Genomic DNA, 14,076 nt, shown 5'->3' on the forward strand with positions numbered 1-14,076 from the left:
GACCAGACTGATATAACATGGTCTCTGGGGAGACCATGAGGCAGACTAGAGGCCCGATCCTCTGGGCTGGGCATGGGGAGCTGGAGGGAGTGGGTTTGGGGGCTCTCTGCCAAGGCCGAGAGCTTATGTACCAGCAGATCTCTCCTGTTACCCTCAGGCCTCTTCCTGGTTCCTCCTGCCTGGCCCTTGGGTGGCCTAATCCAGCTGCAAGATGGGGGCTTGAGGGATGGGGTCTCCTTGGAGAGCCTGGACCCAGCACTGAGAAAGGAGGCCCTGGGTCTAGCAGCTGGGCCACTCCCATTCCAGAGGAAGACTTGGAGCCAGGCTGGGGGTGCCGGGCACAGAGGCCTCACCGGTGCTGTTGTTGATGTCAAAGAGCCCACTCTGGGCCCCCAGCAGCTGGTAGGTCACCACGGCGTAGACGTCCAGGTCGGCATCCAGGGCCAGGATGGGCCCATTGAGCACTGTCAGAGGGGTCCCTGGGCCAGGGGGAGAGGGGTCACTGCTGGGCCGACCTGGCCCCCCACCCGCCCCTCCCCTACCCCGTCCCGGTGAGCCATGGCTGACGATGGATGAGAGGGAGGGAGGTGAGGCGGACGGGGCGGGGAGGCCCTGGGCCGGGCTGCGGCAGCCTTGGCAGACTGACGCAGATGCCTGGGGAGCGGCCTCAAAGCCCTGCTGGGGAGAAAACAACAGTGGTGAGCAAGCCCCTCTGGCCCGCCAGGAGCACGCCTACCTTCCCAGCAGCCTTTGAGGCTGGCCACTCCGCGGGAGGGTCTGGGGCTCCCTGACGTCCCCTCCCTGTGTGTGGGCCCTGTCTAGGTATGCACACCCAGCCCAGTCTGTCCACACGTGTGTGCACACAATGCTCTAACAGCTGTCTGACCACACATAGCTAAGAATCCCCATGTGTGTGCAGGACTCCATGTTCACACAGCCACGAGCACTCACGGTGGCACTTGCAGGCCGGGGTCTTGTCTACCTCTGCAGGTGGGCACATCTGCACATGGAGTGCGTTGTGCAGGCACCTATGTGCCTATGTGTGTCCACTGCACACATGTGAGCCAACACATGTGCCTTACGTGGACATGCGCTGGCATATGGGTGAGCATAGACACAGGCAGGTGTAAGATTCAAATTCCTGTAGTGGAGATGCTCAGCCAGAGACAAGGGGTATCTCAGCTCATCTCTTTCTGACTTAGAATCTAAGCTTCGGGGGCTGGGGGGCTGGAGGAGGAGTGAGGGGACTTCCTCTGGGGAGACATTAAAGAGGAGATTCTGTCCCTCTGAAGGGAGGTGAGGCTGGTCAGTGCATGTGTGTGGGGAAAGGGCCACACTGACCTACGAAAGGCCCCCTGGCCCCCTGCTCAGAAGCTTCCAGGATGCCGTATGTCTGGGAGTGGAGAGAAGAGGGAGGGGTGGGCTCATCCCCCTCCTGGGTAGTCCTCATACCTTAAATGCCCTTTGTGCAGAGTGGGCAGTGGGGCTGTTCTCGGACAACCTTGGGGACCAGTAACCACTTCCAAGGAGACCTGTGGCCTCTTTGGTGGCCCCTAAGAGGCCCAGCAGCCCTGGCCCACCAGCCTCTCAGGGCTGTACCCTTTTCTCCCCTCCACACCCTCTGCACTCGCCAGCCACGTGGTAAAGCTGCCTCCCCAGCCAGGCCTCAGCTGGGCCCTCACCAGGCACAAGGGAGGTCCTCAGGCACCTGGGGCCCAGGTGGTACCTGGCAGCTGCAGGAATTCCCAGGTGGGCCCAGCACCTACCAGCAGGAGAGTTCTCCATCACCTCTGCCTGGTAGGTGCTCTCAGTAAAGAGAGGGTGGTTGTCATTCTCATCCGCGAGAAAGATCAGTAGCAAGTCAAAATCCTGTGGGAGGCACGATGGGAGGACAGGTTGTAGGCCATGTTCTAGCAAAGCACTCCAGTGGGAGGAGGACTAGGAGGTGACATTCAAGGCAGAGAAGTAGATGATAAAAAAGCCCACAACAGGGGTCCAGAGACCTGGGTTCAAGTCCCTTCTGTGCTAGAAGCTTACAGGGTAGCCTCAGGCAGATCTTTCCCCCTGTTTGGGCCTCTGTTTTTTAATTTGACCTTAACTCCTTCATGGAAGTGTTGTGAAGTTCACAGGAGAATGGATATATATGGTATTTAATCATGGTCCATCTCATTATAAAGAAGGACTTCAGCCAGGAAGACCAGCCTTAGTTTCCAGACCCTCCAGGCTGGCCTGATGCCCTGGTCAGAGTTTATTCAAACTCACCCAGGGCTACACTTCAGATCTTTCAAAACCACAGCCATAGTCCTTATCTCTCGGAGCCTCCCAGTACCCTGGACAGCTCTCCACTACAGAAGTGGGGAAACCAAGGCTCAGAGAAGGGGGGTGACTACTCAAAGCTGCAGAGCAAGTGAGCTGCAGCGTGGGGACCAGCCTCCAAGCCCCCTGATTCCCACCACTCAATGCTGCTGCTTTCCAGCCTGACCCAGGCCCTCCTAAAGCACAGGCAGAGGAGAGGGAATGAGAGTGGGAGAGAAAAGCAAGAGAAGGAAGGAAGGGGAGAAGCACAGGACGTAGACCAGCGGTCTATGAGGGCCACCAGCCTGTAGAGATGGGGACACCGAGGCCCAGAGAGGGCAGGGTTGTGGCTGAGCCTTGCAGCTTATCAGAAGCAGGGCTGAGATGGGCCAGGCCCTAGGACTCGTGGCCAGGGCTCTGCCCCAGACCTCATGGGCTGGGAAGGAGGGCTGACTCCTACTCCAAACGGACTGCTTGCTTAGCAACCCCACCTCCTTCTCAGTGAAGAGAGCTAACATTTGGCTTTTGAGGGAAAAGCCACCTGGAAAATGCAACCCTTTCAGAACCCCAGAGTATGTGCTTGTGAGTGCATGCAGGCCCACCTCCCCATCCCACTGGGATATGGGCCCAAGTATCGGTGATCTGGGGAGAAAAGCTGATAGCTGGTGTTTACTGAGTGTTTTCCGTGTGCCAGGCACCATGCTGAGGACTCTCCAGACACTGGCTCCTTCAAGTCCTCCCTGTGACTTTGGGGTAGATGTGTCTCCATTTTGCAGAAGAGAAAACGGAGGCTGACTGACTTGCCAAAACCACATACCCATGGACAGGTGGAAGAGGGATTTGAACCCAGCTCCTACTCACTCTAAAGTCTGTGCAACTAACTCCCAGGCCATGCCAGCTGCGTACCCCCAGCACCCAGGCCTGTGCCCTCCAGCCTCACCCTCCTGGCTATGCGTGGATTCTCTGGGTTGTCCTTCACGGAAATGGTCAGCTTGTACTCTGGGATCCGCTCGCGGTCCAGGGGCCGGTTCACAGTGACAATCCCTGTCTGGGAGGTAGAGTGTGGTGAGCTGAGCAGTGACCTGTCCCCCCACTTTGGCCTCTGGCCTACAGAGGCCCAACTGCTCTGCCTGCAGGAGTGGCTGTGAATTATCTTCCTAAACCACCAAACGGTCTAGAAGGCCAAAATGGGTTGGCAGGGTCTTACCAGGGCAAGAGTGACCACCAATGCCTGGTCTTGCTGCCTCAAAGGGATGGTCCCTCAGAGGACCTCACGGTTTCAGCAGCTGATAACCCTCCAAGAGGTCAAGTGAGGACTTCTAGGTACAAAGGATATCTTGGTACAAACCAAGTGGTACAAAGTCTCTGTCCATCTCTGCACATGACAAGCCTTGGGGTGACAAGGACCCCAGAGGTGGCTCACCTACAAATCCAAGATTCCATGCTTCCCACAGAGACCCCCACGTCCCAGTGGAGGGTGGAGACTTGAGGAGGAAGTGGAACCAGCAGAAGCCCAGACAGATAGAAAAGCCCCTGGGGCAGGGTCCTCTTTTTTAGGCAAAATCCTGGGGGCTTTCCTGGGGTCAGCCCCGGCCCTACCGTGGCATTGATGGAGAAGGCCTGCTCTCGGTTGCCTGCGGTGATGTTGAAGGTGAGGAGGGCGTTGCACCCACTGTCAGCGTCACTGGCCAGGACATGGGCAACGAAGCTGGAGACGGGGCTGTTCTCACTGATGGTTACGTTCATGGGCAGGTTCCGCAGCACGGGGTCGTTGTCGTTGATGTCCAGCACCCGAATCCCCACCAGCATCTGGGGCATATCAGAGAGGAGGGGAAGTGAGGGGGGAGGACAAGGAGAAAAGGGGGCACAGGGGTGGGGATGGAGGGGAGAGAGAAGGAGGAGAAAGGGATGAGGTAACTGAGGAGGAGGAGACGGAGAAGATAGCCAAGGAGTAGGAACTGAGGACGGAAAGGTGCAGCTGGTCAAGGAGAAGGAAGGGGACGACAAGGACAATGATCATAAAAAAAAGAGGATGAAAATGAGGGTAAAAGAAAAGCAGAAAAGATAAAGAGGCAGAGATGGGGTGGAAATGGCAGAGTGACAGGTGCAGAGGTCTGGCAGACAGGCAGCCTCCCCAGAGCCCTCCGAGTGGCCGTGGCTGCCAGGCCCCAGGTCCAGCCCCTGCGGGTAGGCCCCACCAGGCAGGTCTGTCAGGGGCCCTGAGGGCCTGGACTGGCTCCAGAGCAGCCCGAGGCCGCCGTAGGCATGAGGGTGGCAGTGTTGACAGGAGTCTCTATAAAGAGTTCAGGGTGTAGTGAGGCGAAGTCAGTCAAATGGGGTCTCCAGACTCACTGTGGAGCTGAGTGGGGGTAGCCCCCTGTCTCGAGCACAGATGGTCAGGTTGTAGAAAGCAATGGTCTCCCGGTCCAGCTCCACATCCTTCCGGACTCGCAGCACCCCCTCCACGGGAGAGATCACAAACTCCCCTGGGTGCCGCCCAGGAGAGGCCAGAGTTAGTAGAGAACAGCCACGAGTCAGGCTGCTTCTAAAGAGTCTTACTCGCCAGGGTCAGGGGACAGCCAGGGCATGGGCCCTCCAGTGTCCCCAGCTTCAGATCCTCATGAGACCCGCCAAGGGCTGGGAAGTGCAGGAGGTAGAGGGACAGATACTGCTGAGGGTGCAAGCAGGCAGGGACCTGCTCATGCCCTGAGGTACATGAGATGCCAGGTCATTTTCCTTCCCTGGGCCCTGAGCAGGCCAGGGACCCACCCTGGCGTAAGAAGGTTATGTTGAAAAAGTGGGGCTTCCCTTTCCACACAAGCACCCTCTTTCTTACTACTATTGATCAGAAATCAATTAATGAAGGCGTTGGAAACTTCGTAATGTGTGATCCTTCCCAGATACCACGCCTTGTAAACAGGATGTTGGGGAAGGGCAAAGTTTACCCCAAAGGAATACAACGCTAATGGTGAGGCACTGGGGCAGGGATAAAGTCGGGATGGGGGGTGGGGGACAGGGAAGCCCCCAAGTACCTTCTGTTCAGCCCTGATACTGAGCCAGCTGGAGTGCAGCCAGGGTGCTCCCAGGCCTGTGGCCTCCCTTGGCCCCTAGTTGGCCATGATTTCCTTTCTTGTTTTTTAATTGAAGTATAGTCAGTTTATAATGTGTTACTTTCTGGTGTATAGCATAGTGATTCAGTTATACACACACACATACATGTACACATATATATATATTCCTTTTCATATTTTTACAGGCTATTACAAGGTATTGAATACAGTTCTCTGTGCTATACAGTAGGAGCTTGCTTCTATTTTACATGCAGTAGTTACTGTCTGCAAATCTCAAACTCCCAATTTATCCCTCCTACCCTACCCTTTCTCCCCTGATAACTATAAGTTTGTTTTCTATGTCTGTGAGTCTGTCTCTGTTTTGCAGATAAGTTCATTTGTGTCATTTTTTTTTTTAAGATTCCACATGAAAGGGATTTGATTCCCTTTCTTCGAGGTTTCTGAGGACCCTCAGCTGGAACCCTGGCTTCAATCCTTATATTGGCCTGGCTGAGGGATCAGACGTCTAAGAGTGCCTAGAGCAAGAGCCTCAGATTCGCAGTCTCTGCACTGGCAGGGACCTCAGAGATCGGCCGGTGTCCTCTGGAAAATTGAATGGGAAAGAAGGGTGATGACTTGTTTGAGCCCCCACAGCAAGTTAACGACAGAACCTGGACTCGAACCCAGGGCTCTGCATCTCAGCCCACTGCAGCCATGGGACTCACCACTCAGAGCTGACCAGGGCCGGAGGGGTGGCAGGGAAGGGGCTGGAGGGGAAGAGCAGAGAGGCAGGAAGCCAGGAAGGTTAGCAGGGGCCCAGCTGGATGGAAGCGCTCAGGGGGCCAAGGCAAGTGAGGGCGGATGAGCGAGGGAAGTGGGGAGAAGGTGAGGAAGAGGGGGTCATCTCTGTGCACTCTCCCAGGAACTGGGAACAGGGAGAAAGTTCCTTCACTTGCCCTTTTGACAGCTGGGGGAAGAGGCTCCGAGTAGGGCACTGACTTGCTCACAGACACACAGCACACAAGGGCGCGGCAAGGACAGAGGCCCAAGCTCCCCAACAGTTTTCTCTGTCTGCTTCTTCACATCCTACCCAAGTCTCTACTCCCAACTCCTACTGCTCTGATTTACCAAAACAGCCTTTTCTTGGCCCACCTGCAGCTGGGATTTCCCACTAGCGCTTCTGCTCCCAGCAGCCCTATGGCTACACCCAGCTGAGAGAGGTGGAAGCTGCTTGAAACAGGATTTCCTGATACTCCAAGGTCTCCAAAGAACTGGGGATTCCCTTTCTAGGGGTTTCCCAGCCCTGTGTGAGCTCCTGGCCATAAGCAAGCAGATGGCCTGATGCCTCCTCTCCAAAGCCAGCCACCCTCTTGAAGGAAAGGAAGAGGTTCTGAAGGCTCAGGGAAGCAAGCCTGAGGGACTAGGGGCTAGAGCCCCATGAGGTTAGCTCAGTGGGGGAAGTGGGCAGGTCAAAGGCCCCCACACTACAAATGACCCCCCTCAGCAGCTGGGGCCGGAATGCCCCCTGCCCCACTCCACTCCTTCTGGAGATTGGGGATAAAAGCATCTAATCAGAACCAGGTGTGCATCCTGACTTCACTCCTACACACCCTTGGGCATGTGACTGATTCTTACCTTGATGTTCTAATCCGAAAAATGGGCTAATAAAGAGGTATCATCACAGGGCTGTGCTGGTGCTGGCCCAGTTCACCTTGTGTGTGTTGGACCCACAACAGCTCTTGGTATCATCAGGGAGATCCTGAAAGCGAGCCCAGGCAGCCCTCCGAAGGAGCTGGGGGCTGTCAAGGAGGATGCGGATGTAAGAAAGGGGTCCAAGGAGCGCTCCAGACCAGAAGGGGCAGTTGGAGGTTCTGAGAAGATGGGCTGGTGGGAGAGGTGCGAGTGATAATGGCCTTTTCTCCCAACTGTTCTTTGCGTGTCTCCTCACAGCTTAGTGGGGCTTGTGAGAGCCATCAGTCCTGACATCTCCCCACCAACAGAAGCCCCCTCCAGGTTCAGGCTGCAGTGGTGGAAAGATGACCTTGAAGCCAGGCGACCTGGAGCACATCCCTTCACTGAGCTGGCTCTCCACGTAATTTATAGTGTTTGTCAATTTTTTCAAGTTACCAACATGGTGTCAGTGAACCCGGGAGTGAGAAGAGAGGTGAGGAGTGGGTGTTGTGACCCGTACAAGTTGCTGCAGTACACCACTAGGTCATCCACCCCACCCCACCCAGCCTTTGCTCTCTCTTCTGGAATGTGGGTAGTGCACAGTGAGCCCCAAGTTATCTTTGGACTCTGAATGTCTACTCTTCCTTCCCAGAGGGGAGGGAGCCCCAGGCCAGGTGTGAGCCCTGCACCCTAGAGCCAGATACAGAGAGGGCTCCTTTCTGGGAGGGGGGCCAGCTGCCCACCCAGCACCCACCTGTCAAGCAGGCCTTGGCATCCTCCCAAACAGGAGCAGGACTCCTGTGAAATGGCACAACTGCTGTGCATGCATGGCAACAGCAGAGGAGAAAGGCCCGTGCTCTGCTGGTTTCAGAGCAGAAAGGCACAGTGCTTGGCCAGACAGAGGACTTTGGGGACGCAAAAGGGTAGCATGTCAGAACAGAGTGAGCCACCACAAGTTCTGAACAGCAGGGGCTCCAAGTCTGGCCCTACAAAAAGAGTTTGTTTTTTAGCATCTTAAATGCAAATTCACCCCAGGTTCTATGTTCTATCCTTGGACTTCTCTGTCTCCTGCCTCAGTATTACTTCTTTCATCTTGTGCCTTTAAATATCTCTAGGATGACTACTCCCAAATACCTCTCCTCAGTGCAGATTTTTCTCCTGAACTTCTGGCTTGGACATCCAAGCCCATTCTGACATCTCAAACCCAACCTCATCCTTCCCCCTACTTTTCCTGCTCCTGTCGCTGTCTTCCCATCGTCGGCTAACAGCAATGCTGCCTCTCCAGTTGCTCAGGCCAAAAATCTTGGTGTTATCCTTCGACTTTTGTTCACATCCCACATCTGATCAGTCAGTGTATCCTCTTGGTTCTGTCTTTGAAATATACCAGAGCTCTCACCACCTCCAGCGCCACCTCTCTGGTCCCAGCTACATCACCTCTAGCCCAAGTGTCTGCCATGAACTCCTACCTGGTTTCCCTGCTCACATTCCTGAACCTCTATGGTCTGTTCCAAACTCAGGGACTGGAGTGGCCCTGTTGAAATCTAAGTCAGATTACATCCCTCCTCTGCTCAAAGCCCTCCTACCGTTCCCACATCACTCGGAGGAAAAGCCAAGTCCTCACAATGGTCTGCAAAGCCCGACAACATCTGGGCCTGCTCCCTCTCTGATCTCATCTCTTCCTACGCTCCCCCTCATTTGGCTTCATGCCAGGCACAGGGCTTTTGGCTCCTCTGTGAACATGCCAGGCACACTCTGATCTCAGGGCCTTTGCATTTGCCACTCCCACTATCTGTCATGCTCCTCCATGGATGTCCACATGACTCACCCCTCACCTCCTTCAGGTCTTTGCTCAAATGTCACCTCCGTGCACAGAACTTCCTTGAGTACTTTCTAAAATTAAGCCGTCACCCTGGCATTCTCCATCTCCTGGCTTTACATTTCTCTGTAGCACTCAGCACCTCCCAATAGACTAAGTTGTCTACTTAATCAGTTATGCTTATTGCCTGTGTCTTCCAACTGGAACATATATTCTCTAAGGGCAGGGATTGGTGTCTATTTTGTACCATTCTGTATCCTCAGCATCTGGCATATGATCAACAAATACGCTCAATAAATGTCTTGAGTGATCCATTAAAAATCAAATGCTTCACAAAGATTTGGATTTCCAGCTTTTCTCTAAAAAATGGGAAGGCCTCCCCAAAGGGCCTGCATTTCAACCTGACCGCAGCTGGCAGGAGTGAAGCTGCAGCTGCCGCAGCCCCCACTGCTCCCTACTGTCTTGCCCAGACCTTTTCTCCCATGTATGCTCCCTGCCTGGCCCCAGTAGGCCTTGAGTTTGGGATTCCTACTGGACAGAAATAAGTAAAAACTGTCTTGAGAAATTTCTCTGGCCAATCAAACCCTGCTCTTCAACTGAGGAGAACAGCCAAGGTAGCTGTAAAGGCTACGAAGGGTTGACAATGAGATGTGCAGAGAAATCCGGGTGCTCCCTGAATGTGCGTATTTGGGGGGTCCTGAAGGTCTGGGCCAAGGATGCTCATCCCTTCTCTTCTCTGGAGCCTATTTTCTGGATATGACATAGGGGCACTTTTCTACCAGGTTCTCAAAGGGGTCTGTGACCTTCCAAGGCTACCAGCCTCTGATACCAGATTTCAGTGTTCTCACCATATTCCTGGGGGAAGATTATTCCCATCATATTACAGGCGGGGAGATTGGGGCCCAGAGAAGGCAAGATCACACGATGGTGGGGCTAACCGCCTCGAGACCTCCTTTCTCATCCTGTTCCGGAGCCAGGCTGGGGAGATGCCCTCTGGATCATGCCACCCCTATCACCCAGCTCAGGCCCCACTCACCCAGAGGGTCTCCATCCACGATGCTGTACTCTACCTGCCCATTAGGACCCGAGTCCAGGTCATGGGCCAGGAAGGTCCACACTCTGGGTCCTGGCTGGCCCTCGGTGACATCAAATGGCCCCTCGTAGTACTTGGGGGAAGGTGGGCACGTTGTCGTTGATGTCATTCACATTCACAAGCACCTGGGATGATGAGCAAGCTTAGCCAGAGCCACCTCCAGTCAGCCCTGCTCATCTGTAAACTGGACCGGATAATTCTGCCTCATGGGTCGATGCGAGAATCACATTGGATAATAGATGCAGGAGGGCTTTTTAAGCTATGCATGTGCATAAGTCATTGTTATTGTCAAAGCCTCTTTATGGGCATAATAATATGGGCATAAAATTATTAATAATAATGCCAAGAGCTTCTACTTATTGTTGTACTGGGGTCATTTTACCTGGTGTCATTTGGTCTTCCAACATTGTGAAACAGTTTTTATTCTCCCCCTTTTACCAAGGAGGAAAGTGAAGCTCAGGGAGGTTGTTACTAGCCCAGAGCCACACAGGTAGGAAACAGAAGATCAAGGACGTGAACCCCTGTTGGTTTGACTAGAGTTTGTGCTCTTCCCACGAAGTCGGGGAAGACAGGTGTCATTATCTAGCTGATGGTTGCAGCCACACAGAGAGGTTCAGTAACCTCCTCAAAGTCACAAAGCAAGTTTGGGTGAGTTGCGGAGACCAGAACAGGGCTTTTGGATTGAGATGTTTCTCCTGGATAATCTTTCTCTACCCTACTTCCCCACTGAACTTTCTGTGACCTGTCCTGCCCCAACCCCAAATTGGGGCTGTGTCCCACCACTCACCATGGTGGTAGAGGTGAGGCGGTGGGACAAGATGGGGCACTGGTCTGTGGCGGTGACAATCAGGGTGTAGTGCCCATGGCTGATCTCGTAGTCCAGCTCCTTGGCAGCACGGATGACGCCCTGTGGGATACGGAGAGGGACAAGGGTGGATCAGTGGGTGGTGGGTCTGGGCCACCCTAGGGACTAGCTCCTTCATGAGGCACCCTCTGACCACCCCAGGAGGTATGCCTTGACATCCTGGCCACGATAGGGAACACTGCTGTCCTCTAAACCAGGCCCCACCCATGCTTTTCATCCTCCTGCATGCGCTGCCCCGTTGGTTTCCTCCCAGACTCCATCTTTGCTCTGTCCCCAACCCCATGATGTCACTGAGCTCCCCTCTAATCCCTTTAGCCAGCTGATCCTCCTCCTGGACCCTGCTACCAGCTGCTGACCGTGTGCCTGTTGATATGAAAGGTGTCGATGATGTTGCCTGCAACGATGGTGTAAGTAACGGTGCCATTGGGCCCCTCATCCAGGTCTAGCGCCTGGATGGTGACCAGGCTGGCGTTGATTGTGTCTGGGCCCTCATCCAGTAAGATCTCGTAGTGGGGCTGCTGGAATACAGGTGTGTTATCATTCTCGTCCATGATGGTCACATACACGTAGGTGGTAGCCTGTGGAGAAGAGTAAGGTCAGGTTCCGTGGTCAGCTGGCTGGAGGATTTGAGGTGGACCCAGCTGGATGTTCTCCTAGGCTGAACTTACTCAGTGGGATCCAATATAGTGAGGGAAAGGGAGAAGGATGAGAGTGAGGGAAGTCCCAGGCTGATAGAGGAAGAAATCACAGAGGCTCCACCAAAAGCCAAGCTAGGTAACTGCTTTAGGTCCAAGTTAGCACTTGCACCACCACCCTTCTGTCCATGCCCATGGCAGACATCACTAATCAATCATGGCACTGCTGAGGCCAGATGCAATCCCAGCATTCCTGTCAGCATGCTGATCTAGTGATTAAAATTGGTATATGAGATGAACCCCAGTAACTACCTCCAGCCCATAGCTTTGACTGGGCCCGGGTCTTCCTGACACTGGGCCTCCTTCTAGATCACAAAAGGCAAGAATGTGATGTACTCAGTCTATGCATTCAAGCTTTACCCATTATTCATGTAAGTGAAAGAAATACCTATTTTCAGCATTTTTGAGAGGAACAACACTGGGTTTGAGGCAATTACATGGGCGTAATTTGTTGAACTGTGGAAAGTAAAGCTCTCAGCACATGACTTCACTGCAAGAACAGTTTGTGCACCACGTTCTCCTGTCAGTGGCCATTTTTGGCTGATTTGGTCCAATCAGACCACAGGTAAAACTTAGCCAATCGGAACTCAGCAAGTAGCACTCAAGAACCACTGAGAAATGGTTGATGTGGCACTTCAAAAGCAGAGTAGATAAATGGAAGAAGGAAATTAGCCATGTGCTGGTATTCTCTGTCCCTCTGCTGCCCTCCTCTGCTTCTGTGCCTGGGAGGATGTCCCCTGTGGACTGCCTCACCTGGGCTCCCTTGACATCTGGCTTTCAGATGGTTTGGCCAATGGAAGGTCCCAGCAGAAGACAGGAGAGGAGGGTACTTCACTCATACTCCATCCTTTCCTCTCTGCAGTTCTGCCAGCGGCTGTGTTTCCCTTGCTGCATGGCCCCTCTTTCAGGCTCTAGCCCTCAACGGGCTCCAGGTGCCTCACCTCCTCTTCTTGTCCTTCTGCACCCCTGGGCGGGTAATGGCTTCCTGTGGTTGTTGATCTACGGGTGCCTCACTAGCTCTCTGTAAATGGTCTCCCATTAAACTCTCTTCAGTTGAACCCTTTCTGAGTGTGCCATCTGTTTCCTGTCAGGACCTTGACTCATATAAACTATAATTAGTGACTAATATAAAATAATAAGGTTACAACAACTGTGAAGACGTCTGGGTAGAGAGAATGTGACCAGGCCATTGCCAAGGGCAGGGAACAGAAAGCAGGTAGTGCAAAAAGCTGCATGTAGACAAATTGTGTGCACCTTTTCCTTGGCACTGGCTGGCTCTGGAACCACCTGTGGGAGGATGGACAGAAGGACAGGACACCTAACTGTAGAAGACTGTCACTGCCCCTGTGGAGGCCATGAGTCCCCTGAGCTGCAACTCTGGTTGGGGGGGCGGGCGTGTTAGGTAGTTGTTGGAACTGTTTCCAAAGCTGGTAGGGTTGGCAGCCTTGAGTTGAGGCTCTGTGACCTTGGTCATGTCACATCTCTTCTCTGGACTTTGTTAATAAAGGACCTGACTTGTTCTTTAACATCCTTTCTGGCTCAGGCATCCCGAGGTTCTGGTCTGTTATCATTAGTCTAAATCTCTTCAATAGGAAGCTATTCTTTTGGGTCTTAGAATCTCAACGAATCTTTATGAAAACAATAAGCACACAGAGTGGGAAAATGTATTATTTTAACATTTCTCAGACTTCCCCACTGGAGTTGAGCAGGAACTTGCACTGAGTTGGGGAAAAGCCTGAAGTGTTTGTCTCAAGAATGTAAGATCTTTGAGACCTCTCATTATCTTTGAAAGCTCAGATAAATTTCAGTCTTCTCTATAACGTGCTTGTATTGGTTTTCATTAAGAACAGTGGTGGGGTCTCCAAATATCTGAGTACAGATGACTGTCAAGGAAGGCCACTGTGTGCATCTTGTGGCTCTTCATGGTCCTGGATGCAGCTAAGAGCACTCACTACGGAGAAGGAGCTCAGCATGGCGTCCTCCTGAGCCCCCTTCTGCCAGTAAGAGCACACGAGTGCCGCCCTACAGGAAGGAGGCCAGATTCTAGACCCGCTGACATGGTGGGGGTGCTGACATTTCCCACTTCCCTAGACTCCTGGAAGTGGTTCTTACCATCGTGCAGGCTGCAGGGGCTGAGAGGGGTGGGGGGTGGGAGGGCTCTAATAGAGCCCCTTCTCTCCAAGACCAGGCCTGAGCTTGGGAGGCAAAGGTAGGTCTGACTTCCCCTGCCCTCTGGAGTGAGGAGGAAGTCAGCACCCCAAAGGCCCTCTCAGTCAAGCCCTTCCTGCCCTGGCATTGAAGAAAGAGTTCTTGAGGTTTCTGGACCATGCCCACACCTTGGGCAATGCCTCTGTGTCTCACCCTGATGCAAACTCAGGAGGCTGAGTTGGGGACAATGTGGTGGGGAGGGGACGGAGACTGAGCCCAGCTCAGGTGTTCTCGCCCTCTGGGGAAGGGGGCGGTGAGGCAGTTGCTCCCCTTCCCTTATCCAAGGCTTTCTGCACTTACCTTCTAGGCCCTGGGGCAGAGAGTCTGGTTTCAAGGGTGGCCTGGGCAAGGCCAGGCAGGGGTGGGGAGAGGGAAGGCAGGTG

The 14,076-nt window shown here is 53.8% G+C and overlaps 1 protein-coding gene across 2 annotated transcripts in view; it reads right to left on the reverse strand.

The window, feature by feature from the left end:
- The window catches only part of CDH23 (cadherin related 23), a 32,703-nt gene extending 21,867 nt beyond the window's left edge, over positions 1-10,836 (reverse strand). Inside the window, exons 1-7 of one of the 2 annotated variants that reach the window (XM_032469900.1) lie at positions 10,713-10,836; positions 9,869-10,050; positions 4,648-4,781; positions 3,895-4,104; positions 3,236-3,343; positions 1,767-1,869; positions 354-479 (exon numbers count right to left, since the gene is read on the reverse strand). In XM_032469900.1, coding sequence (XP_032325791.1) covers positions 354-479; positions 1,767-1,869; positions 3,236-3,343; positions 3,895-4,104; positions 4,648-4,781; positions 9,869-10,034 — 847 coding nt within the window. In that variant the 5' untranslated portion in view covers positions 10,035-10,050; positions 10,713-10,836. Of the gene's footprint in view, positions 1-353; positions 480-1,766; positions 1,870-3,235; positions 3,344-3,894; positions 4,105-4,647; positions 4,782-6,980; positions 9,828-9,868; positions 10,051-10,712 lie in introns of those variants that run through there. The other variant, XM_032469901.1, reaches the window with a different exon arrangement.
- Positions 10,837-14,076: the final 3,240 nt, after the last annotated feature.

This window comes from Camelus ferus, chromosome 29 (assembly GCF_009834535.1).
Source record: "Camelus ferus isolate YT-003-E chromosome 29, BCGSAC_Cfer_1.0, whole genome shotgun sequence".
NCBI classification, from domain to species: domain Eukaryota; kingdom Metazoa; phylum Chordata; class Mammalia; order Artiodactyla; family Camelidae; genus Camelus; species Camelus ferus.